The sequence below is a fragment of the Vipera berus genome, assembly GCF_964194415.1.
Source record: "Vipera berus genome assembly, chromosome: 7".
Lineage (NCBI taxonomy): Eukaryota > Metazoa > Chordata > Lepidosauria > Squamata > Viperidae > Vipera > Vipera berus.
The window spans coordinates 7,737,244-7,763,538 of NC_138209.1; the positions used below are offsets into that span (position 1 = coordinate 7,737,244).

The following is a 26,295-nucleotide window of genomic DNA, read 5'->3' on the forward strand; positions in this document are numbered from 1 at the left end:
CATCTGTTGCTTCTTGTCCTGCCTGCAGGTGCTTTGAAGAATAGGTTGATTCCCTAGTTGCAAGTGAAAACCGGTCATGAGTTACTTTTTTCAGTGTTGTAACTTTGAAAGGTCACTAAAAGAATGGCTGTAAGTCAAGGGTTACTAATAGTGATTTATCTATCAAGCTCTGCATTAAAGACAGTCATTTAAAATGATTTACATGTAAGACCATGTTTCTAAGTATGTCCAGGTTGGCTTCCATGCTCAGATGAAGTTAGCTAACTCTTACCATCTGCTGAAACTCAACACTTATACTTAGGTTACAAATTGTGGGTAAGCCACCAGTTTTAACAGGTCAAGAATTTAGATTCCTGTCACATACCAGCCTCAAAAAGGTTCTACAAAGACGTTTCTCAGTCTCAGCAGTTTCCAAGACCTGTGGCCTTCCACTCCCAGAATTCCTCAGACCGCATGGAATTCTGGGAGTGGAAGTCTACAAATCTTAAAAAGATTGAGAAACTGTTCTGTCAACTCCAGCTCCAGCTGTGTGCCTCTCCCTGATTTTTGCCTTCATTCTACTTCGATTTTTCTAGTCCCCCAGCAAAATATTTCTGATCTTGCACCATCAGACACCCAGACTGGAGAATGGTGACAGTTCAACGCTGAGCTGCCTTTTAAAATGGTGCAAATCGGGCACCCCATCTTTCAGAGAAATCTATTAAGGATGCTGTCTGTGGAGATTCTCAGCCATCCAGATCATGGTTGTCCCAAAGGTGCTTTTTAAACCAAGAGGCAACTGGACTTTCTTGTTATTCTTTGAAGAGTGTTTCGCTTCTCATCCAAGAAGCTTCTTCAGCTCTGACTGGATGGTGGGGAATGGAAGGTCACTGGAATGGTGCAAATGGCTGTGGAGCCTTCTTGGAAATTCTTGGACCCAGTCCTATCAATAGTTCCAAGAAGACTCCACACCCGTTTGCACTACTCATGTGACCCTGAAGACACAGATAAACCTTCTAGGTCAGGGGTCTTCAGACCTGGCCCTTTTATGACTTGTGGACTTCAACTCCCAGAATTCCTCAGCCAGCATGCCTGGCTGAGGAATTCTGGGAGTTGAAGTCCACAAGTCGTCAAGTTGCCAAGGTTGGAGGCCTCTGCTGTAAACACTGTGCTCTAGCAATAATTAATAATAATAATAATAATAATAATAATAATAATAATAATAATAATAATAATAATAATAAATAATAATAATAATAATAATAATAATAATAATAATAATAATAATAATAATAATAATAATAATAATAATAATGTGCAGAACACCCAAATCAGACTTTCAATCCATGCTGAATCAACAAGCTGAAGGGGAAAGAAATTTGGACGAAGGGACAGGAATTCAGACCTGAGTCGATAGACAGCTTTGAACCAGCCAGGCAGCCTCGTCTCCAGAAAATGAACCCCTTTGAGCACTGCCCGCTGAACTTTTATTCACCTCCATTACAAAAACTCCATCCATCTCATACAAAATAGCATACATAGATAATTGGATACACAGAGAAAATTTCTCAGGTGCCTCTGAGATCATACAAAAACAAGGTACCATAAGATGTATGTGAAGGCTTTATCATAGCGTTTCCCAAACCTCCCATATGCCAGCCCTCCTGTGAGCCAGGAGAGTGTGCTCTCACTGAAACCAACAGGGAGGCTCATTAGGAGGGTCTGGAAAGGCTGAAGGGTGAGAAACCAAATTCTTGGGAAACCAAATTCTGGCCGTTCCCACACAAGCCTCTTTAGAAAATCTTTTCCTTTTTAAATTTTTTTTTACCCCTTTGCCAAAGTTTCAAAACAATGTCAACATTCTCCTTAGGTTTCTATTTCTGCCTTTCTGAGGAATTCTGGGAGTTGAAGTCCACAAGTCATAAAAGGGCCAGGTTTGAAGAGCCCCTGCTCTAGGTGGCCTCAATGACTCTCTAAAAAAAAAAGAAGGCAAATGACCAGCCGTCTACAAGGAGTATAAATCCTTCCATTTTCCCCCCACCATCCAGTCAGAGCTGAAGAAGCTTCCTTGGATGAGAAGCGAAACGTCTTCCAAGAAAAAAACAAGGAAGTCCAGCTGCCTCTTGAAAAAAAACAAAAAAAACCCACCATCAGGACTATTAAGGACGCTCCACGGTGAGCTTAAATGGACTCCAGAAGATGGTAGAGGACAGGAAGGCCTGGAGGAACGTTGTCCATAGGGTCGCGATGGGTCAGACACGACTTTGCAACTAACAACAACAACACTGCGGTGGTGGAGGGTTTAAAGCAGGGGTCTTCAAACTTGGCCCTTTTATGACTTGTGAACTTCAACTCCCAGAATTCCTCAGGCAGCAAAAAAGAGCCAGGTTTGAAGACCCCTGCAATAAAAAAACTGTTGTAAGTCAAGGACAGGGGTCTACAAACTTGGCCCTTTTATGACTTGTGGACCTCAACTCCCAGAATTGAGCCAGGCTGAGGAATTCTGGGAGTTGAAGTCCACAAGTCATAAAAGGGCCGAGTTTGAAGACCCCCTGGTTTAAAGCTCAGGCCTTGCCGGCAACGCTCCAGGTGGCCACGAGGGGGCAGCAAAGTCGACCAAGGCTGCTGCAACTGTCCTGCCATCGACGGGCAGATCCCGAGCTGCGAGACCCCCCAGCTCCCTGCTTAACCTTTTGCAAGCAACCCGTCGCCGGGCTAACCGAAGCCTCCTTCCCCGCAACCAGCCGCTCTGCTTTCCGCCGGCCCCCCTCCCGCCCCCCCCCCCGCGAACCCTTTTAAGCGGCTTAAGCCCATCCGCCTGCTGGGAACCACCCCAGCTGCCAAGGAACAGGCCTGGCCATTAAAGAGCCCGGCAGTTTTGTCTGCAAATAATGATAACTTTTATTTATTTATTTATTTAATTTTAATTCCATTTATATCCCGCCCTTCTCCGAAGACTCAGGGCGGCTTACAAGCTTAGCAGTAGCCTTCATTCTATGTATATGCCTGCTTGTTAGGGCTTTCACACACACACCCCCAAGCGGCATTATTACAAAGTCAGCTTAATTGCCCCCAACAATCTGGGTCCTCCTTTGACCTACCTCGGAAGGATGGAAGGCTGAGTCAACCTTGAGCCTGGTGGGACTCGAACCTGCACTAATTGCAGGCAGCTGGTGTTACTTAAGGAGGCACTTTGAATGTACACCACTTGTCACTTTGAATGTACACCAATTGGCAGACATCAATGCTTGTTTAACTCAAAAGAGTTCCTTTTCGCGGCTCGCCAGTTGCGCTTTTCTGCTTCGACGGGGGGGGGGGAGGATCGCGGAAAAGAAAGCGAGCCCCGTCCTTTTCGCTCGCCCCGGTGTAAAAAGATGCCCTCTCGCCCGCGGCGCTTGCTTTCGCTTTGGGGCTGCGAGCAGCTGGTCGGCATCCAAAGGTTGCGCTCCGCTCCCGAGGGCGCAAGAGAGCGGGGAACCTCCCGGCTCGACGGCCTCCCGCCGCCGCTCGCAACTGGGGCGCCCCGCTGGCCGCCAGGCTCCTCCCCGGCCTGGGCTGTGCTGCCCGCCTCGCTCCCGCCGCCCATATAAGGCTCCTGGGCGGGAGGGCGCGGCCCTGCTTCGCTCGGGCTCCGCGCAGCGCCCCGAGCGCCGGTTGCTGCTCCCGCTCCTGCTCCGACGGCCATGGCGTGGCTCGGGGTGGAGGGCGAGGACGGCGGGCTCCTGGCCGGGCTGTGGCAGGCCTTGCTGGCGGCGGTGGCAGCCGCCTTCATGAGCTGGCTGTGGTTCGGGGGCGGCCGCGGCGGCGGCGAGGGGGGGCGGGAAGCGGCGGAGGAGCCCAAGGGGGACACGCGCGGAGCCCAAGGTACCGTCCACCCTCCTTCCTTCCTTCCTTCTTTCCTTCCTTCCTTCCTTCCTTCCCTCCCTCTCTTGCTTCGTATCTTTTTCTTTCCTTTCTTCTCTTCCTTCCTTCCTTTTATCTTCCTTCCTTCCTTCTTTCCCTCCCTGCCTCCCTCTTTCTTCATCTTTTTCCTTCCTTCCTTCCTTCCTTCCTTCCTTCCTTCCTTCCTTCCTTCCTTCCTTCCTTCCTTCCTTCCTTCCTTCCCTCCCTCCCTCTCTTGCTTCGTATCTTTTTCTTTCCTTTCTTCTCTTCCTTCCTTCCTTTTATCTTCCTTCCTTCCTTCTTTCCCTCCCTGCCTCCCTCTTTCTTCATCTTTTTCCTTCCTTCCTTCCTTCCTTCCTTCCTTCCTTCCTTCCTTCCTTCCTTCCTTCCTTCCTTCCTTCCTTCCTTCCTTCCTCGCTTCCTTCCTTCAATCTTCCTTCCTTCCTTCTTTCCCTCCCTGCCTCCCTCTCTTTCTTCATATCTTTTTCCTTCCTTCCTTCTTTCCCTCCCTACCTCCCTCTCTTTCTTCATATCTTTTTCCTTCCTTCCTTCCTCGCTTCCTTCAATCTTCCTTCCTTCTTTCCCTCTCTCCCTGCCTCCCTCTTTCTTTATATCTTTTTCCTTCCTTCCTTCTCTTGCTTCCTTCCATCTTCCTTCCTTCCTTCTTTCCCTCCCTTATCTTGCTTCCCTCCTTCCCTCCTTTTCCTTCCTTCCCTCCAACTTGGTTCCATCTTCCTTCCCCCCCCTCCTTATCTTGCTTCCTTCTTTCCATCTTCCTTCCTTTCTCTCCTTATGTTGCTTCCTTCCTTTCTTTTCCTTCCTTCCTTCCATCTAACTTGGTTCCATCTTCCTTCCCTCCCCCCCCCCCGCCCCGCTTGAGTCCTTTCCCCTTCTGCCGGCCCGCTTCTTCTGGGGCAGAGCGCAGAGTCCGAGAGCTGGAAGGGACCTCGGAGGTCGTCTTGCCCAACCCTCTTGCTCGGGTGGGGTGGGGGGGTTGTCAAATGATGGTCCGGCCTATTTTTGGAAACCTCCAGCGAGGTTTCAGCGCCTCAAGAAGCGGCTTCGCCTCAGAAACCGCCCGCGCTTTTACGCGCCTCGGGCGCTCTGGAGAGGGGCGCGCGCCCCGCAGGCGTCTTTGGGTCGGTCTCCGGCGTCTCTTTCTGCCTTTATTCCTGCTCCCTTCTCGCTCTGACCAGGACAATTTGGTCCTGAAACACCCCCCCTCCCCAATTGAGTGCTAGTGGGAACCCCCTCTCTTTTATTTATTTATTTAATTGGATTTATATACCGCCCTTTCCCGAAGGACTCAGAGCGGTTTACAGGGTATTTAAAACAAGAAATACAAAAGAAAGAAAGAAAGAAAGAAAGAAAGAAAGAAAGAAAGAAAGAAAGAAAGAAAGAAAGAAAGAAAGAAAGAAAGAAAGAAAGAAAGAAAGAAAGAAAGAAAGAAAGAAAGAAAAAGATAGATAGATAGATAGATAGATAGATAGATAGATAGATAGATAGATAGATAGATAGATAGATAGATAGATAGATAGATAGATAGATAGATAGATAGATAGATAGAGCTGGATAAGACATAGATGGATAGAGATGGATGGATTTTCACATAACAGTTGCAGCATCCCCATGGACATGCCACTTTCACACGATTTGCCCCCACCACCACCACCTCAAACAGGTCAGGCGAAAGCCCTGCTTGACATATTAGTGAGGAGTCCTGGATGCTCTCTGGGCTCCCTTGCTTGCAGACGTTCCAATACCCAAACTCGGTAACGCCATCAGTGCCAGAAATATTAGTGCTAACCGTGGGGTGGGGATATGGTGGAATGTGACGCAAGGCCGGCCCGTTTGGTATTTGGTGCCAAATATGATGGTCAGGGGAAAAAAAATGCAAGGGGAGAATTCGATTCCCCCAGTGGGTTGTGTGAATGCAGCCAGAATGAGCTATTAAACCCGGAAACGTTTTAAACTTCTGTATTGAGGGGTGGGGTGGGGGTGGGATGGGGTGAGACATGGGGGAGAGGGTCTGCCGAAATCTCTGCTGGTCATAAAATCGGTGCAGCTTCAAAAGGCAAAATAACTTCTGTAAAGTTAGTTCCTCAATATATTTCATAAGAGTTGCTGCTACAGGAGATGAAGGGGGAGGCTGCCCTTAATAATCGCTGTGGGACTCCATCCAGACGCCTGTTGGCTCATCCAGGCCTTGCATTGCCCCCATTCGTGAACTACACAACCTCCTGTTGTGCAAGCTTGCAGGCTCCTACTGTATTTCTCCTTGCACCCTCCTCTACTCCTTCAAAACTCTTCCTTCTAAAAGTACCTTTTTCGGAGGGGGCCACCCGAACCCATCAGTTCTCGGCTGAGGATAATATTGCCTACGTGCTTGTGGGAACCTTCACAACGTTGCCTGCAGGCTGGCAATTTGTAGAAAATTGGCGTGGGAAAGAGTGAGAGAAGTTGCAGGTAGATGGTTTGTGCTTTTTACAGCAAGCTTGGCAAACATTTTCAGACCTGTGGACTTCAACTCCCAGAATTCCATGGCTGGGGAATTCTGGGAATTGAAGTCCACAGGTCTTAAAGCGGCCAAGCTTGGACACCCGTTTTGGAGCCTGAGATGCTGCATGCTCTTGGTAATAAAAGAAGATTGGATGGGGGCTGCTGGCCCTGAATCAGGCAGCTAAAATACCTTTGGCCAGCCTATTCAACGGCGCCTCGGCAGGATTCTTATAGCTATTAGAAGGGCAACTATGCAAAGTATCGTCTTAGATTGTGCGACCTTTCTGTGGATCGCAGTGCACAGGCTGCCATCAGTTCTGCAGGCCCCACGGGAATCCTTGGCATTTGGGCCTCTGTTTGCCGAATATATGGACAGGCCATGCAAACTGGCCTTCAGCTATTTTTAGCTCCCTTGTGCCAGCGCCCTGCTAGCCGTTATGCTTATTCATTGCAGAGCCAAAGAGAGCCTTTGCTCTTAACATTTAACAGAGCCCCAATCAATCAGTTTCAAGACTATAATGGGAGAAAACCCTTACTGCAAAGTTAAAAATAAATAAACGCAGGGGAAAAGCTCCCAACTGGAAAATAAATGTGGAAAATAACTGTTCGCTAAAGATAGTACATTTAGTATAATTAATTACAGAGAGTCTCTGATTTATGACAAAAGTTGAGCCCAAAATTGTTGTTGCTGAGACATTGGTTACATGGGTTTTGACCCAGTTTCTTGCCACGGTTGTTAAGTGAATCACTGCAGCTGTTAAGTTAGTAACACAGTTGTTAAGTGAATCTGGCTTCCCCATTGAGTTTGCTTGTCAGAAGGTCGCAAAAGGGGACCACGTGACCCAAGGACACTGCAACTCTGACATATGCAGGTGCCGAGTGTCTGAATTTCGATCACGTGACCGCGGTTGAGGCTGCAATGGTCAAAAGTGTGAAAAATGGTCATAAGTCACCTTTTTCAGTGCTGTTGTAACTTCGGCCACTAAGCGAACTGTTGTAAGTAGAGGACTAACTGTAGTTGCTTGAGAATGGATTGCTTGTATATTTTTTTTGTTGTGGCTAATATTTGGAGCAGATTGGTGAAAGGAAAGAAACTCTAATTAAGCAACAGTCCACAATTTCTTGGCATTTCAGCTGTGGTGAAGCCTTAACATCACAATAGCTTCTCCTTTGCCAGCTGGCTTGGAGTACAGATTGGCATCTTACTGGGACAGGAACAGTCGGGAAAGGAGGGTGTGGAACTATATCCGCCCTTTGCAAGGGCTGGTGGCATTTGCTAGACTATTTTTGCAGCTTTCCTTCTGTGTGCTGGTCTGGTGTTCATCTTACAGTTTCACTCATGCCCAGGAAATAGCGTTGAAATTTCTATTGCTTACTCACTAATGTGCAGTCAAGAAGTATCTTACCTAGAAACAATTCCTAAGCACTTTCATTCAAGCTTATAATTCTAGCTTTATATTATTATTATTATTATTATTATTATTATTATTATTATTATTATTATTATTATTATTATTATTATTATATTATTATATTATTATTATATTATTATTATTATATTATATTATTATTATTATTATTATTATTATTATTATTATTATTATTATTATTATTCGCACAGTTAGCCACATTTTCAGACTGGATTTGGCATTTTTGTCTACCTGTCGAGTCCTTACCAAGGACCTGGGATAGGCAGATGTGGATGTTGGATGGTATTACAGATATCGTCGCAGGATGGAAGCAGTTCCTAGTAAGGCTGCTTTTTGCAATGGACTAATGGCGAATTTGTCAATGCCGATGATGGCGTCCAAGCGGTGCTCCAGTTGTTTTGGGATTGCACCCAAGGCGCCTATTACTATTGGTAGTACCCTTGCTTGCCTTTGCCACAGTCTTTCTATTTCTATTTGTAGGTCTTTGTATTTTGTTATCTTCTCCAGTTCTTTCTCATCTATTCTGTTGTTGTTGTTGTTACTACTACTACTACTACTACTACTACTACTACTACTACTACTACTACTACTAGCTGTCTATGGAGAGTCTCAATCATCCAGGTCATGGTTATCCCAAAGATACTTTTTCCAAAAGGCAGTTGGACTTTCTTGATCTTTTTCCTTTGAAAATATTTTGCTTCTCATCCAAGGAGCTTCTTCAATGAAGCGAAGAAGCTTCTTGGATGAGAAGCAACATGTTTTCAAAGAGAAAACCAAGGAGGTCCAGTTGCCTTTTGGAAAAAGGACCTTTGGGATTCACGCTAGCATTTATATTATACAGATTATTTAAAAAAAGAGCAAAAGGTTCTGAAAATCAGGTGTCGGGGGGAACCCGTTGTGGATTTTGCTGCTAGACACGAAATTCTTGCCGATCCCTGTTGCCACTGAGCACAAAAGCCAAATCTGTATTGAGGAGTTCCATGTCAGGAGAAAAAGTACAGTTTGCGTGGGATTAAATCATCAGTAAGGACGTTTTCCTTGCTTTAAAGATTTCGTGGCGTGGTGCACAAAAGGACACGTACAAGGAATGTAGAACTGAGGCTAACGATATATCCTTTCTGTTTAGAACCGTCGCAGAGAACCAGTGACTGTGTCCTTTCGGAAACAAAAGCAGCTTGTGTGTCCAGCCCACAGGAGCCACTAGAGAACCATGTTGCACCCCCAGGAGGTCGCCACATCCCTGACGGCTTCATACAGCCTCCTGAAATAGACCCAGTGGTCAAAGATCCTGTAATCCCGTTCGTGAACTATTCAGAATATCTAAGGAGCGAAGCAACCAATCACCCGAACAGAGCCTCCAAGCCACCCCAAAGCCACAAAATGGAACCGCGTGATGAGAGGATTTTAGCCGAAGGAGACAAGTCTGGTGATAAGCCTGAGGAGAAATTCAACCAAGACCTGGGTCCAGAAACTCTGGATCGTGAAGAAGCTGAGGCCACCAGGAAACCTCGTGCAGATGACGCTGGCAACAAGGACTTGGAACAAGTGAAGAGAATCGCGGCGGTAACTCCCCTGCCTCAGACTGTCCATGTGGTCTTCCGTGTCCACTACATCACTCATTCGGAAGCCCAGCAGATCGCGATCACAGGTGACCACGAGTGTCTAGGCCAGTGGCGCCATTTTATACCCCTCAGGTGTGACAAAGATGGCTTCTGGTCAGACTCTGTGGTTCTACCGTTTGATGCCAGCGTTGAATGGAAGTTCGTCTTACTGGAAAGTGGCAAGGTTGTGCGATGGGAAGAATGTGGCAACCGAATGCTAGTAACTGAACATGAAGATCAGGTGGCCCATAAGTCCTGGGGGTATCATTGAACGTAGGAGTATATTTCTCTGACTTTACTTACTGACCTTAGTGTGTGCATCTCCTTGCTGTGTGTTTACTAGGACTGCCTCATAGCCAGTCTTTCTTCTGCTAGGCTTTAAGATAGGAACATGTTCTTCAAATGAAATCAAGCCAACAACTCTCTAACAGCAAACAAATTAGCTACTTAGTGGGCAATGTTTCAAAATAAAAACATTTTCAACTCTCAGGGTTGACATTATATTGTGTGAAGAGACAGGTGTGTGAATCAGGGACGCTGAACTTAAGGGATGGTTCAACTGCTCTGTAACTCTTTTAAAATATTCTTAGTTTATTATGACTGCATCAGAAAGCAATAAAGATGGACTTTTACAATGATGGCTGGCCTTTCTACATATATATGTATATATTTCCCTGTAAAGCCTTTTATTGGAATTCAAATATTTTAGCATATCAAACTATATACTACAAAAACACAAAGAAAAATGAAGATAATGGGAAAGTAAGGGAGGGAAAGGGGAAGACAAAAGAGTGTAGGGAAAGGGGGAAAAGAAAAAAAAGCATTGATTTCCAACTCATTTTGGTGCAGTAGAATAAGTTAACACACAGCCTCAACTTTCGACGTAGAAGATGGCTGGCCTTTATATTTTGGGTGCTTAAAAAGGGGTGTCTTGATTTATTCTGTCTGGAAGACGCGCTCTCTCAGCATTGCTGGAGGGCACATATATCCGCAACTCACTTGATCTCGGAAAATTGTCCTTTGCCAGTTCTGTCCTGCACCCAACACAGTTTTAGGTGTGGTGTTATTAAAGTACATTAGCGCCTGTATAAAAGAGGCAGAAAATTAAACTCTCACCGTTTTAATACTATCTTTCATGACTATGAAACCTGGTTTTCTTACTGAAAAGGGTTAAGAGGATGATTAAAAGGTAAAGGTAAAGGTTCCCCCGCACATGTGTGCTAGTCATTTCCGACTCTAGGGGCCGGTGCTCATCTCCGTTTCAAAGCCGAAGAGCCAGCGCTTGTCCGAGGACGTCTCCGTGGTCATGTGGCCGGCATGACTAGACACCAAAGGCGCACAAAACGCTGTTACCTTCCCACCGTAGTGGTCCCTATTTTTCTACTTGCATTTTTACGTGCTTTCGAACTGCTAGGTTGGCAGAAGCTGGGACGAGTAACAGGTGCTCACTCTGTTACGCGGCGCTCGGGATTCGACCCGCCAAACTGCCGACCTTCTGATCGACAAGCTCAGCGTCCTAACCCACTGAGCCACCGCGTCCCTTAAGAGGATGATTAGGCTAAATTAATAGACTTCAAATAAAGTTAACCTGGATGTATTTTTAAAAAAATAAACACTGAGTTTCTAAAAATAACGTGGCTAATGCAGTTACCTGTACAGGTATGTTAGTTTACAGTTAATAATTATAATGTATCCATGCCCTGTCCCAGATATATTGAACTGAAGGAGGCTTTTTTCCCTTTGTAAGTAAAAAAAGTTAAATTGATCCTGAATGTATTGACTTGCATTTTGGAAGAAAACTAAAATGCTCTTGATGTGCTTAGTAGTTGTGCGATCGTACTTGTGTGAACTGACATAAATGGGAACCGAGTGATTGAAATCACTTCCCTGAAATTGCTAATTTTTTGAAAAAAAAATAATAATAATAAAAAATACAATTGCCGAACTCTAAACTAGGCCTTACTTGAAATTCCTGATTAGCTGATTTAAGCAATAAACCAAATCCAGTTTGGCAGTTATTAACACTGCATAGTTCCGTTTTTCTCTAAAATATTACTTAGCTTTTCTTAATGTTATCTCTTCTTTGTTGCCTTTCTGCATTCCACGAAGCTTCTTATTATTTTATGTCCAACAATCATAAAGACCCAGAATATTACGTTAGAATTAAGTTGGAAGGCACCTTGGAGGTCATCTTGTCCAACCCCCTGCTCAGGCAGGAAACCCTATACCATTTCAGACAAATGGCCGTGCGGTCTCTTCTTAAAAACTTCCAGTGTTAGAGCATTCACAACTTCTGGAGGCAAGTCGTTCCACTGATTAATTGTTCTAACTGTCAGGAAATTTCTCCTTAGTTCTAGGTTGCTTCTCTGCTTGATGAGTTTCCATCGCTTGTTCCTTGCCCTGCCCTGGGGTGCTTCAACAGCTGTCTCACGACTGCCTTGTGAAATTTTGGGCTTAGCTGTGGTCGTAAGTCAAGGGACTACCTATATATAAACAGATCTTGAAATGCGCCGTGTCATTCTGTAAAACAAAGCTGATCAGCAAAAGGGCAGCCGATTGTTTTTTTTCTGTTACGCTTATTAATAAAGTGCCAGTGATAACCAAGCATTTCCCCCCCACCCCGGCGGTTGCATTTCCAACAAAACCTCCCTCAAAATGGGATAAGAGTGCTCAGAAAAGCACGAATACTATATTGTTAGCGTGCAATACTACTTCCAACTGCTTTGATTCTCATTCAACCAATGATTAAATCTAATGCAGGGAGCCAGCCTGGTCAACCGTGAGTGAGGTCAAGGATCCCTGGACTAGTTTGAACAAGGTCCCTCTGTCTGTCTCTCTCTGTGTGTGTGTGTGTGTGTGTGTGTGTGTGTGAGATTCTTTAACCAGGAGGCTTCCCTTACAAACAGGAAGGTAGCAGGAGTGTCTGCTTTCTCTTACAGCTAGAAGATTTGTCTGTTGGAAAGCAAATGGACTCTTTTTAGCATTGGGTGTGGGGGGGGGGCGGTAGAGTATATTACAGGAAGTATTTTATTTTTTATTTATTTTTTTATTTTAATTCCATTTATATCCCGCCCTTCTCCGAAGACTCAGGGCGGCTTACAAGCTTAGCAGTAGCCTTCATTCTATGTATATGCCTGCTTATTAGGGCTTTCACACACACCCCAAGCGGCATTATTACAAAGTCAGCTTAATTGCCCCCAACAATCTTAAGTCCTTGACTTAAGGCCACAATTGAGCCCAAAATTTCTGCTGCTCAGTGAGACGTTCGTTAAGTGAATTTTGCCCCATTTTACGACATTTCTTGCCACAGTTGTTAAGTGAAACACTGAAGTTGTTAAGTTGGTAACCCAGTTGTTAAATGCATGTGGCTTCCCCATCGACTTTGCTTGTCGGAAGGTCGCAAAAGGGGATCACACGACCCCGGGACGCTGCAACCGTCATATATATGAACCAAGCGTCTGAATTTTAATCATGCGGCCATGGGGATGCTGCAAAGGTGGTAACTGTGAAAAATGGTCATAAGCCACTTCATTCAGTGCTCTTGTAACTTTGAACGGTCGCTAAATGAACTGTTAAGTCAAGGACCACCTGTATAGGGTGTATATTTTCTTTATACGGAATGATAAAATACAGGTAGTCCTTGATTTACAGCCGAAAATTGAGGCCAGCATTTCCATTGCTAAATGAGAGGGTTGTGAGACAGCAGTCAAGTGAGGTTTGCCCCACTTTATTTATTTATTATTTATTTATTTATTTATTTATTTATTTATTTATTTATTTATTTATTTATTTATTTATTTATTTATTTGATTTATATGCCGCCCTTCTCTCGAAGGACTCAGGGCAGTGTACAGGGCAATAAAAATAAGAATACAGGATACAAGATTTAAATGATTGTGCCCAATGTAGTAAGTTAGTTAAAAACAATGTTAAAACCCCAAACCCATCAGACCAGGCCGGCTTGTTCGAATAGATAAGTTTTTAGATCACGCCGGAAGGAGCGAAGGTCGGGGGCCATCCGTAGTTGAGCCGGTAAGCGGTTCCAAAGGACTGGTGCGCCCACCGAGAACGCTCTCCCCCTGGGGGTCACCAGTCGACATTCTCTGACCGGTGGTACCCTGAGGAGGCCCTCTCTGTGGGAGCGTACAGGACGGAGGGAAGTTGACGCCGGCAGTAGGTGCTCCCGTAGGTAATCCGGACCCATGCCATGTAGGGCTTTATATGTCATTACCAGCACCTTGAATCTCACCCGGAAGGTAGCTGGAAGCCAATGCAGCTCACGGAGCAGAGGTGTAACATGGGAGTATCGGGAGACCCCCCAAAAGAACTCGCGCGGCTGCATTCTGTACCAGCTGAAGCTTCTGAGTGGTCCTCAAGGGCAGCCCCATGTAGAGAGCATTGCAGTAGTCTAAACAAGAGGTCACAAGTGCATGAGTGACTGTACGCAAGGCATCCAGGTCCAGATAGGGTCGCAACTGGCGCACCAGACGAACCTGGGCGAAGGCCCCTCTAGTCACAGCTCCTATATGACCTTTGTTGCCACAGTTGTTAAGTAAATCACTACAGGTGTTAAGTCAGTAACATGGTTGTTAAGTGAATCTGGCTTCTCTATTGACTTTGCTTGTTGGAAGGATGCAAAAGGGGACCGTGACTCTGCAACCGTCATAAATATGAACCAGTGGCCAAGTGTCTGAATTTTGATCACGTGACCACGGGGGATGCCGCAACAGTCATAAGTGTGAAAAAAGGTCATAAATCACTTTTCAGTGCCGTTGTAACTTCAAACGGTCGCTAAATGAACGTTTGTAAATCGGGGACTGCTTGTACGGATAAAATAGACATCTGCAAGAGAGAATTATTTATTTATTTATTTATATTAAATTTATATACCGCCCTATTCAGGACTCAGGGCGGTTTACAGGGAAAATTAAAAGCATAACATACAAAAATTAAAATCAGTTAAAACAATTAATTAAAGTCCCCGAAATTTAAAACTAAAACCCAATAAAAATTAAAACCCCTCAGTCTGGGCCAGACAGCTCAGAATCTGAGTTTGATTGGCAGAAGTCCTTCTCATCTCCCTCTTCCATCCCTAAAATAACACAGCCCTTGCCGTTAAACATCTGTCTGCAACATATGAAGAATGCTTAAATCGCTTAGAGAGATATTATAATCAGATCCATGCTGACAGCCTTTCCAATCTGGATGGCCTATTTTTCCGTATGAGTCATCGGAAATTCCAATAGCCGTGCTTAATTCAGTTTCATGATGGTTAACCGGGTTGTAGCTCCCAAAACGGATGGAGGTACGGGATATCTTCTGAAACTGCACTCGTTTAAATCTGATCCTATTTTGATTCCGCATCCAATCATTTTGCAGGAGGACTGGAATAAAATAGGCTTGGGCAAGCTGTTACGGCCCTGAGACTTTCAGTTCGGGCATGCCGTAGCTTGCTTTCAAACATTTGCCGTTTTAAATTGTTATTAACTCTGCTTTCATCTTACCAAGTGATTAATTAATGCTTAGGATACAGAAGGTTCCACTATTGCAAAAGGGGGATACTGAACATTTTAAGCACAATAACAAGAGTTGGAAGGGACCTTGGAGGTCATCTAGTCCAACCCCCTGCTCAGGCAGGAAACCCTATACCATTTTAGACAAATGGTTGTCCAATCTCCTCTTAAAAACTTCCCGTGTTGGAGCATTCACAGCTTCTGGAGGCAGGTTGTTCCACTGGTTAATTGTTCTAACAGTCAGAAAATTTCTCCTTAGTTCTAGGTTGTTTCTCTCCTTGATGAGTTTCCATCCGTTGCTTCTTGTCCTGCCTTCAGGTAATTTGGAGAATAGCTTGACACCCCCCCCTCTTCTTTGTGGTAGATCCCCAAATATTGGAACACTGCTATAGTGTTCCTTCTTTTCATTAAACTGGACATAGCCAATTCCTGCAATTCCTCACCTGTTTTAGCCTCCAGTCTCCTCATCAATCTTGTTGCTCTTCTCTGCACTCTTTCTAGAGTCCCAACATCTTTTTTATAGCGTGGCGACCAAAACCGGATGCACTTTTCCAAGCACACACATACAACCCAGCAGAGATAGATGTGTGCAGGAGAGGCAGGCATATAATATCGCAGGCGTGCTTATCATTTTTGGATTTATTTTTAAACTGCTGAAGACGATGAACAAGCCAAGGTTCCTGCACTGATGTTTAAACAGACGGCTTGGGCTTTCGTTACGTCTGCTTGTGCACGACAAGCTGATCATAAAAATGGGGGGGGGGGAGAGAGAGAGAGTACTGAATTGAAAACTTTCGCTTAGGTGACCGTAATTATTTCAAAGGAGACTGGGATGAATACTGGGATTGAGTTAACAGGTGAGGCCCTGGCCTCCTAATCATCTGAAAAGGGGCACTGTTTACTTAGGTGAGGTTTATAAAATCACTGAGTAAGCTAACTAAGAGTCCAAAGTCTGCATAAGAACTGAGCGTGCCTATGTATAGCAAAGAGCTATTTCACAACGGAGAGGAAAAACCAGATCAAATGTAAACTTGATGGGTGAAGCAAGGAAGAATTTTCCCAAGCAGAACTAAGGAACCGGCAGCTTAGATGTTTTCCAGTCCTCTCATCTGCTAATTCTCCAAGTCCAGTGTCTGGAGAGTCACCAATTCCTTGCCTTTCTTCCCTGCAATTCTATGTTATTCCTGCAATAGCGCAGAGCAGGGGTCTCCAAACCTGCCAACCTTTAAGACTTGTGGACTCCAACTCCCAGAATTCCTCAGCCAGCCAGCTATATTTAACAAGCGTTGCAGCCTCCCCAGGGACACGTGATCAGAATTCAGATACTTGGCAACTGACTGACTCATATTTATGACGGTTGCAGTATCCCGGGGTCATATGATCACGTTTTACGACCTTCTGACAAGCAAAGTCAAAGGGAAAGGCAGATTCACTTAACAACCATGTTACTTACTTAACGACTGTAGGGACTCACTTAATAAATATGGCAAAAAAGCTCATAAAATGGGGCAAAAGTCACTTAACAGATGTCTCACTTAGCGACAGAAATTTGAGGCTCAGTTGTCGTAAGTTGAGGATTAACCTGATCCAAACTTGCGTAACTTTTTGAGATCAACCAACATAGCTAGATGTTTACATCCTAGCAGGATGGATGGATGGATGGATGGACGGACGGAGAGAGAGAGAGAGAGCGAACTACTGTATATACACAAGGACACACATAAGGTTTAATAACCAAGTTGAGAAACTCAAAACTGTGAGATCTATTTCCACATGGAACAGGAATCTGGCTAGGTGAAGACATGGTGTGATTCATTATAGGAAAAAATCATGTTATCATTGGGATGATAGGGTTGGTATCATGGAACAGTTGTTTAAACCTCTCAGATGAGTAGTAGACCACCGAGTAGGACAGAGGTATCCAACCTTGGCAACTTTAAGACCTGTGGACTTCAACTCCCAGAATCCCCATGCTGGCTGAGGAATTCTGGGAGTTGAAGACCACAAGTCTTAAAGTTGTCAAGGCCGAACCCATCTGCTCTGGCTGGCTGAGGAATTCTGGGAGTTGAAGTCCGCGAGTCTTAAAGTTGCCAAGTTTGGCGATCCCTGGCACAGAATCAAATTGGATCTGCCCTCATGTGATCACCAGATCTGGTCCAATCAGCAGGTCTTCCAGTCCAACCCCTTGCTCTAGCAGGAGACTCTATACCAGTCTGGACAAATGGCTGTCCAACCTCATCTTATACAACTTCCAGTGTTGGAGCACCCTCAACTTCTGGAGGCCAAGCCGTTCCACTGGCTGATTGTTCTCACAGGCAGTTAGTTCTAGGTTGCTTGGTTAGTTTCCATCCATTGCTTCTTGTCCTGCCTTCTGGTCCTTTGGAGAATAGGTTGACCTCCTCTTCTCTGTGGCAGCCCCTCAAATATTGGAATACAGCTATCGTGTCTTTGTTAAGACTAGACCACAGGTCTGCAACCTTGACAACTTTAAGACTTGTGGACTTCAACTCCCAGAATTCTGGCTGAGGAATTCTGGGAGCTGAAGTCCACAAGTTTTAAAGTTGTCAAGGTTGCAGACCCCTGGACTAGACATTCTGGCCATGGTTCTTCATTATGCTTTAGCCTCCAGTCCCCTAATCATCTTCGTTGCTCTTCTCTGCACTCTTTCTAGCATATTGTGAGCAGAATTGGACACAATATTCCAAATGTGGCCTCACCCAGTGCAAGCTCAAGCGGTACTATCACTTCATGTGATTTGGAAAATATCCCTCTGTTTTAATGTAACGCTAGGACTGCAGAGTTGGGCCAGCTCCTGTTGAGTCTACGAAGAGAAGGGGTCTTCCAACTTGGCCCTTTGATGACTTGTGGACTTCAACTCCCAGAATTCCTCAGCCAGGCACACGTGCCTGGCTGAGGAATTCTGGGAGTTGAAGTCCACAAGTCATCAAAGGGCCACGTTTGAAGACCCCTGACGTAGAGAGTGAGTTGCACCACAGCAAAGAAAACAGCTGTGCCATTACCTCATTAGCACTATAATGGTTGTGTCTGGCTCCGGGTGCTGTTTTGCTTTCCTGAATGGCAACTCGTGATACCGCAAATCCACCGGGATAGAACGACAATCCAGAGTATGTGCTCTTCACCCAGGCATGGCATTCTGCTAAACTGGATCACGGCGTCTGCTTGAATCTGGCCAGCTGATCAGCTCCTGCCTTCCAGAGCTGATGCATTTTGAGCCAAATTGGAAGTTCCTAAAATAATACAAGTGCACAATAGCACGGGATGAATTACCTCAGGGCTTGTGGCCCTTTCCAAGTCACGGAGACGCTAATAGTCTCGGTCGTCGTCGTTGTTTTTTTTTTTCTAAAGCAAAAGACAGATTACAAAACTATGTCAACTTTTACTATTAACAAGAACAGGAGGCTTAAAAACGTTCCATTTGGCGAGAGGCAATCTGGATACCTCTTTGGGGGATTAAAAATAAATAAATGCACCCATATATTCATTTGGAGAGCTTCTTCTCTTTTTCCTTGGCTTGCTCTATTTTCTTTTCCTGGCATCTCATCATGCTGGACATTGCTGGAAATAGCATAAAGGAAAGGGCTGTTAACACCACATAATGTCTGTAAAACAAATGTCGTCTCTCTTTTAATTTAATTTAATTTAATAATTTAATTTGTATACCGCCCTTCTCCCGAAGGACTCAGGGCGGTGAACATAGGTTTTGTAAAAAATGGTTCTGGTGTTGGCTACAAACCAGGAGACCATGAGTACCAGTCCCACCATAGGCATGAAAACCAGCTGGGTCACTTTGGGCCAATCACCAAGAGACTGTGAGTTCCAGTCCCACCGTAGGCATGAAAGCCAGCTGGGTGACTTTGAGCCAATCACCAGGAGACGGTGAGTTCTAATCCCGCTTTAGGCATGAAAACCAGCTCGGTGACTTTGGGCCAATCACCAGGAGATGGTGAGTTCTAGTCCCGCCTTAGGCATGAAAGCCAGCTGGGTGACTTTGAGTCAATCACCAGGAGACGGTGAGTTCTAGTCCCGCCATAGGCATGAAAGCCGGCTGGGTGACTTTGAGCCAATCACCAGGAGACGGTGAGTTCTAGTCCCGCCATAGGCATGAAACCCGGCTGGGTGACTTTGGGCCAATCACCAGGAGATGGTGAGTTCTAGTCCCACCTTAGGCATGAAAGCCGGCTGGGTGACTTTGGGCCAATCACCAGGAGATGGTGAGTTCTAGTCCCACCGTAGGCATGAAAGCTGGCTGGGTGACTTTGGGCCAGTCTCTCTCTCTCTCAGCCCTACTCATTTCCGTTGTTGTTGGGAAAATAGGTGGAGGAACAACTATTAGTTATGTTCACCAGCCTGAGTTATTTTGTAAAAATAGTAAAGCTGGGATACAAATAAATAAATAAAAATAAATTTTTCCCTACTCCTCATGAGGGGCAATAGGAAAAGACTTGTAGGTAACCACCCTCTGCAGAATGTCCTGTCATCTAGAGCCTCCTCCTACCAGGTGTAAGAGCTACCTACCAACCTTTAACATTCAGGAAGCTTTTAGAAATATGCTTTATTCAGGAAGCAACAGAGGACTCAAGCCGTAATGCTTAGAGCAGACATGTCAAACACAAGGCCTGGGGGCCAAATCCGGCCCGCAAAGTGGTTTCATGTGGCCCGCGAAGCCATCCTGGAAACAGTGAGGGAACGGCCCCCACTGACTTGGCCCTGGCCCAGAGACCCTCCTTCTGCCAGAGACCCTCAGATCTGTCCCACTCCTGCCCAGGCCCCCATAGGCACCCTTGATGCGAACAATGTAGAGCTGGCCATGCCCACCCAGTAGGCCACGCCCACCCTGGCCATACCGACCCGGCCCCTTGAGGGCAACCGCAATGCTGATGCGGCCCTCAATAAAATTGAGTTTGACACCCCTGGATTAGAGGCACTTGAGCACACCCGGCACCTGGCTTTTATGATTGTAATACCAGAACTGTTGGTTGTATTTTACCATGTGATATAATGATGTTTTGATAGCTGTGTTAGGCGTTAAGATGCTTTATGTCCAATGAGAGAAATGGCAAAAAAAGGGACTTGTAATATATAAATAGGGACGCGGTGGCTCAGTGGGTTAGGACGCTGAGCTTGTCGATCAGAAGGTTGGCAGTTTGGCGGGTCGAATCCCGAGCGCCGCGTAACAGAGTGAGCGCCTGTTACTCATCCCAGCTTCTGCCAACCTAGCAGTTCGAAAGCAGGTAAAAATGCAAGTAGAAAAATAGGGACCACTACGGTGGGAAGGTAACAGCGTTCCGTGCGCCTTTGGCGTCTAGTCATGCCAGCCACATGACCACGGAGACGTCCTCGGACAAGCGCTGGCTCTTCGGCTTTGAAACGGAGATGAGCACCGGCCCCTAGAGTTGGAAATGACTAGCACGCATGTGCGGGGGAAACTTTACCTTAATATATAAATCCATTTCAAAGGTGGACTTTTGTCACGACAGACAGGTGCCACAGTGATCCTTCTTATCAGAGGATAGCAATTTTAGGAGCTGGCTTGAAGCTCTTTTGTACTGTAAAAGCACCCTGGATGCTAATGGTGCTATGTGAATGGATACAGGTAGTCCTTGACATATGACCACAAGTTAGCCCAAAATTTCTCTTGCTAGGCGAGACTGTTTAATTAAACTTCGCTTCATTTTATGACTTTTGTTGCCACAGCTGTTAAACAAATCACTGCAGTTGTTAAGTTGGTAACGCAGCTGTTAAGGCAATCTGGTGTCCCCATTGACTCCGTTTGCCAGAAGGTCGCGAAAGGGGATCACACGATCCTGGGACACTGCAACCGTCGTAAATAACCAGTTGCCAAGCGTCTGAATTTTGACCAGGTGACCATGGGAACGCGGCAACGATTGTGAGTGTAGCTAGTAAGTACAGTTGTAAGTGTGACAAATGGGCATAGGTCAGCTTTTTTTCAGAACCGTTGTAAGTTCAGTCACTAAATGAAGGCTTGTAAGCCAAGGACTACCTGTATTAGTTAAGGCCAGCCTTGCCTAGGGCAGTTGTGTCTAGTGAAAGTGTTGTAAAAGGAAATTCTTCAGAAAGTGGACGGTTTCAATTTCCTTTGCCTCACAAAGCCAATCAACTTGTTTTAAGAAATCCTCAAGGCGATTTCCTGCGTCATAGTACCAAAATGCACAAGAGCGGCAAGAATTATATTTGCGCAACACTGGAAAAGTGAAGGAATGCCATCAGATGAAAAAATAATTAAAAAAAAAAATACTAGACTGCGCAGAGATGGACAGATTGGCTATGAGACTGAAAGAAAAAAGAAGAAATGGACTATTATCAAACCGGGGACTTATTTTACCGTTGGCTGGAGGAAAGAAGAAAGGATTAGGAATTAAATATGCATTAGCGTGTAAAGTCAGACAGCACGTTGGTAGAAAAATTACTACTCTAGGTCTGGAAAAAATGAATTTTAAAAAAACCTCATCAACAAAAAAATAAACCAAAAGGACTTTACAACATCGTAAATGTGCAAGGACGAAGCAAACAAATTTCTCCCACCTTGGTTGTTTAACTGCATTGTTTCCATAAGGTTTTGTAGATTCTCCATCTTGTTCTGCAATTTCCTGCGAGCACTTCCACTGGATTCCCCCACCTGAATCGCTAGGGACAAAATAGCCAGTCACGTAAACCAGTGCTGCCCAACGATTCCATCTTCGTGGACCGGTGGGGAGATGGGGGAGGGGGGGAGAAGGGAGATGATTCCACATAAGTGGACAGCAAGCAGAAGTGTGAGAACAGCTCCATTTGCGTGAGCGGTGTGCACGAGTGCCTGCCGCTCATTTTAAAGGGAGCACGCGTGTGCTCTCGCCCGCTGCTTGCGCAAGTGGCGCTGTGCATGCGCTCACCGGCCATTTCCGTGGCCTGGCTGCAAACCCCCCACTGCCCACTGGTGGGTCATGGCCCACAGGTTGGGGACCCTTGATGTAAACTGTCAAGAGATATAAAAATCACCCACATCCACAGTCAGGACTGCCAGCGGTGAAGGCAAAAGCACAAGTCAGCTGAACAGTTGTAGTTGTGTTGATCTACACAACATTACATTAACACTGACCAAGTCCTGGTTTTTTCAGAGCCCAACTAGATTGCTGGGACTGGCAGAGCAGCTCAGGTTACTACCCATAGAAACAAAGTTAATTCGTAATCCTCAACTTATGACCACAGTAGGGGTCAGAATTTCCACTGCTAAACAAGGCAGTTGTTAAGTGAGCCACACCTGATTTTGCTACCTTTTTTTACCAAAGTTGTTGTGAACTTTAGTTAAGGAGTAAGTATTAAGTGAATCACTACAGGTGTTAAGTGAATCTATTCTATTCTATTCTATTCTATTCTATTCTATTCTATTCTATTCTATTCTATTCTATTCTATTCTATTCTATTCCATTCCATTCCATTCCATTCCATTCCATTCCATTCCACTATTCTGTTCTATTCTGCTCCATTCTGTTCCGTTCCAATCCAATTCCTGTTCTGTTCTGTTCTGTTCCATTCCAGTTCCATTCCATTCTATTTGATTCCATTCTATTATTCTCTTCTCTTCTCTTCTCTTCTCTTCTCTTCTCTTCTCTTCTCTTCTCTTCTCTTCTCTTCTCTTCTCTTCTCTTCTCTTCTCTTTTCTTCTCTTCTCCTCTCCTCTCCTCTCCTCTCCTCTCCTCTCCTCCCCTCCCCTCCCCTCCCCTCCTCTTCCAATCCAATTTCTGTTCCATTCTGTTCCGTTCCAATTCCAATTCCAATTCCAGTTCCATTCCATTCTATTCCATTCCATTCCATTCCATTCCATTCCATTCTAAATGAAGGACAACCTGGGCTGTCCTTACCAGCAAGAACTGTGAAATCCAAGTAGCCCTCGACTTACGACCACAACTGTTGTGTTGTACTCAGTTTTATGACCTTTTTGCCACGGTTGTCATCAAGTGAATCGCATGGTCATAAAGTGAATCCAGCTCCTCCCCCCTGCCGTTGACTTTGCTTGGCTTCCACCCTCATAAATACATGTGGGTTGCCAAGCTCCTGAATTTTAACCCTGGGAAAGCAACCATGGCTGTAAGCATGAACACCAGTCCTAAATTCCCCCCCCCCTTTTTTTTAGTGCCATCGTAATTTTGAAAAGTCTCTAAATGAAGGGTTGTAAACTGAGGACTATTTATTACGCACTGCTCTTTCCGTGAAAAAGATATGTGAATATTTACACCACCGCTTTGAGGACTGAGACTGCTTCATGTTATCAGCTAAGGGAGAGAAAAAAAACACAACAGCTTAAGGCAACATACGTGGTGATGTTGGTCTCTGCCCATCTGCCCTTCTTTTTATATAGACCAGTGTTTCTCAACCGTGGCAGCTTGAAGATGTACGGACTTCAGCTCCCAGAATTCCCCAGCCAGCCATGGCTGGCTGGGGAATTCTGGGAGCTGAAGTCCGCACATCTTCAAGCTGCCACGGTTGAGAAACACTAATGTAGACACAATCTATGTCAGTGATGTAGCTTGGAGCTTCCTTATCCTGTGTGCTTCGGTCCCAAATTTGCATGGTTTTTTTTTTCTTTAACCAAAGAACATAAGCAAAACATGAAGGTAAACAAAATATTTTCCATTTGAACCCATGTGGAACACTGGGCAGCCGCCAAGGATCAGATTTGCATGAAACAGGAGCCAACGGACAGGTGCAAATTTCCTGGGAGCAAGTCCCTATCATGAAATGGATAAATTCCATGCCGAAACAACTAGAGGCAAAGAGAGTCCCCCCCACCCACCCCCATTGCTAATAAATGTGAAATGTGGAGTTTAGCCGTCAGCTCGCCCGACGGTTTCTCTTCCTTATTTCAGCTTTTATCCTAATCCCTAATCTTTAGTAACAGAATAAAGATATCCGCTTATCTTTCAGGAATAATTGTGCCCAAATCCTTGAAATGTTTTGCTTGTGGAGGGGGAAAGGAAAAAAAAAAGATCATATTCTCCATAAAGGATCCCTGTCATTGGAGAAGAGGGATGAATTTTAAGAAGGAGTTTACACTTAGTGGCAAGAAAAAAAAAGTAGATTAGTAGTAGTCCTCGGACTTACAACCGCTTGTTTAGTGACCGTTCGGAGTTACAACGGCACTGAAAAAAGTGGCATGCCCGTTTTTCACACTTATGACCCTTACGGCATCCCTGCGGTCACATGATCAAAATTCAGATGCTTGGCAACTGATGTCATGTGACCCCCTTTTGCGACCTTCTGACAAGCAAAGTCAATGGGGAAGCCAGTTTCACTTAACAGCCGTGTTGTTAACACCTGCAGTGATTCGCTGAACAACGGTGGCAAGAGAGGTCGTAAAATGGGACAAAACTCACTTGACAACTGTCTCCCTTAGCAACAGAAATTGAGGACTACCTGTCTTTTGTTTGACTTGTTGTGTTGTACCAACCCGGGCTGCACAATGCTTATTTCCTCATTATCTCTGTGCATCGGGAAAGGAAATAAAAATGCCCGTTTTTTTTTCAGTCCTGAAGGCAGAGCCAGAAACAGGCTTATCAATCAACAGCCATGCAATGGGAAGTTGAGGGGAACAAAAAAATACAATTATACTTACAGGTAGAGGTGGTGAAAGAAACACCTGTTCGAAAAGAAAAACACACACAATGGGATGTTTCCACTGACAGGAAAAAAAACACCCCACATTCACAGCACTAAAAACTGCTTCTTCATTTCTCTCTCGATGAATTCTTACGCATGCTAACTATACCATGGTATATAAACCAATCTTTTTCAAACGCGGCAGCTTTGAGACTTGTAGACTTCAACTCCCAGAATTCCCCATCCCCCCCCGGGCACAACAATCAAATCAGCCACCTGATGGGCTCCATATCACTCTGGGGTCCCAACCCCGCTGGCAAAAAAAGGTGTCTTCAGGGTCTTTTGAAAGAATGTCAAAGTGGCTGATGAGCCACAGGGAAAGAGCCACCACAGAGAAGACTCTTCTTGGTCCCACAAAAATGGACCTCCTTGGGATCCGTAACATTCCCTACCTCCCAAATCTGGTGGCTCAGGTAGATATAACTGGGAAAGGACTGTCCTTCAAATAACCTGGCCCCGAGCCATGTATGGTTTTGAAGGTGACAACCAGCATCTTGAATTAGACCCGGAAGCAAATCGGCAGCCAATGCAGCCTCCTCAAGTGAGGTGGCACGGGTTATAAATCCAGACTTCCATAAAAACGTAGCGTTTGCCCTGTTTTGAACCAACTGCAGCTTCCGGATACTTTTCTTAGGGTTTGCTTTGCTAGGAAGAGCTGGTTGTGTCCTTCTGAAGCAAAAGATCCTTTAGGATTACTTTCCACTTACTTGTCCCAAAGGTGCTTTTTCAGAAGGCAACTGGACTTTCTGGTTTTTGTCTTTGAAGACGTTTCTCTTCTCAATCCAAGAAGCTTCTTCAGTTCTGACTGGATGGTGGGGAATGGAAAGATTTATACTCCTTGCAGACGGCTGGTCATTTGCCTTCTTTTAGAGAGTCGTTGAGGCCACTTGGAGATTTAGCTGTTCCCTCAGGGTCACCTGAGTGGTGCAAATGGATATGGAACTTTCTGGAACTGCTGAAAGGACTGTGTTGCAGACTGGAGTTAGATGATGTCGTATCCTTCCCTCTCTGTTGAGGGAGGGATGTTCAATTTTGACAAATATGGCCTCTTTGACCCCCTCTTTCAAAGCAGCGGTCCTCTCTGTCCAAAATGTGGACTTTGCTGTCTTCAAAAGAGTAAACCTCCAAGTGGGCTCAACGACTCTCTAAAACAGGGGTGTCAAACTCATCGTATCAGGTGGCATGTCGCGACGTATCGTGACTTTTTTTCCCATTGCCGGAGCTGGAGTGGGCGTGATTTTGGCATGATGCTTCCGGCCCATGGGCCAGTAGTTTGACACCCCCACTCTAAAAGAATGCAAACGACCAGCTGTCTGCAAGGAATATACTGTAAATCCTTCCATTCCCCACCATCCAGTCCAAGCTGAAGTAGCTTCTTGGATGAGAAGCGAAACGTCTTCAAAGAAAAACAAGGAAGTCCAGTTACCTCCTGAAAAAAGCATTTTTGGGACAACCACGACCTGGATGACTGAAAATCTCCACAGACATTTTCCACTTACTTCGACTAGCGGTTGCAGTTGTGGCTTCTGGGGAGTTGTTGTTCTTCAGACTGGACCGTCGTTCCGAGGAAGGTACAGGAGCTGCCTTAAGGTCATCCAAAGGAGCAGTTAGCAAGGAATGCACAGGAGACCTATCTTTGTATCGATCCTCTATGGAGGGTTTCTTTGACGAGGTATAGCGAGTAGAGATTTGGGACACTAAACGTAGCAAAGACAA

The 26,295-nt window shown here is 45.3% G+C and overlaps 2 protein-coding genes across 2 annotated transcripts in view; one reads left to right on the top strand and one right to left on the bottom strand.

Annotated features, from left to right (window-relative positions):
* Nucleotides 1-3,568: 3,568 nt before the first annotated feature.
* STBD1 (starch binding domain 1) lies at nucleotides 3,569-10,047 on the top strand. Its single transcript, XM_081332802.1, has 2 exons — nucleotides 3,569-3,843; nucleotides 8,917-10,047. Exons 1-2 carry the CDS (start codon nucleotides 3,663-3,665, stop codon nucleotides 9,660-9,662), a joined length of 927 nt encoding a protein of 308 aa, XP_081188928.1. The 5' UTR covers nucleotides 3,569-3,662; the 3' UTR covers nucleotides 9,663-10,047.
* Nucleotides 10,048-18,403: 8,356 nt separating this feature from the next.
* Nucleotides 18,404-26,295, bottom strand: part of CCDC158 (coiled-coil domain containing 158) — a gene marked incomplete at both ends in the record, with an annotated part of 60,436 nt that continues 52,544 nt past the window's right edge. Inside the window, 3 exons of the mRNA XM_081333328.1 lie at nucleotides 18,404-18,480; nucleotides 21,469-21,570; nucleotides 26,079-26,276. Of these exons, the coding sequence (XP_081189454.1) occupies nucleotides 18,404-18,480; nucleotides 21,469-21,570; nucleotides 26,079-26,276 (377 nt within the window). The remainder of the gene's footprint in view (nucleotides 18,481-21,468; nucleotides 21,571-26,078; nucleotides 26,277-26,295) is intronic.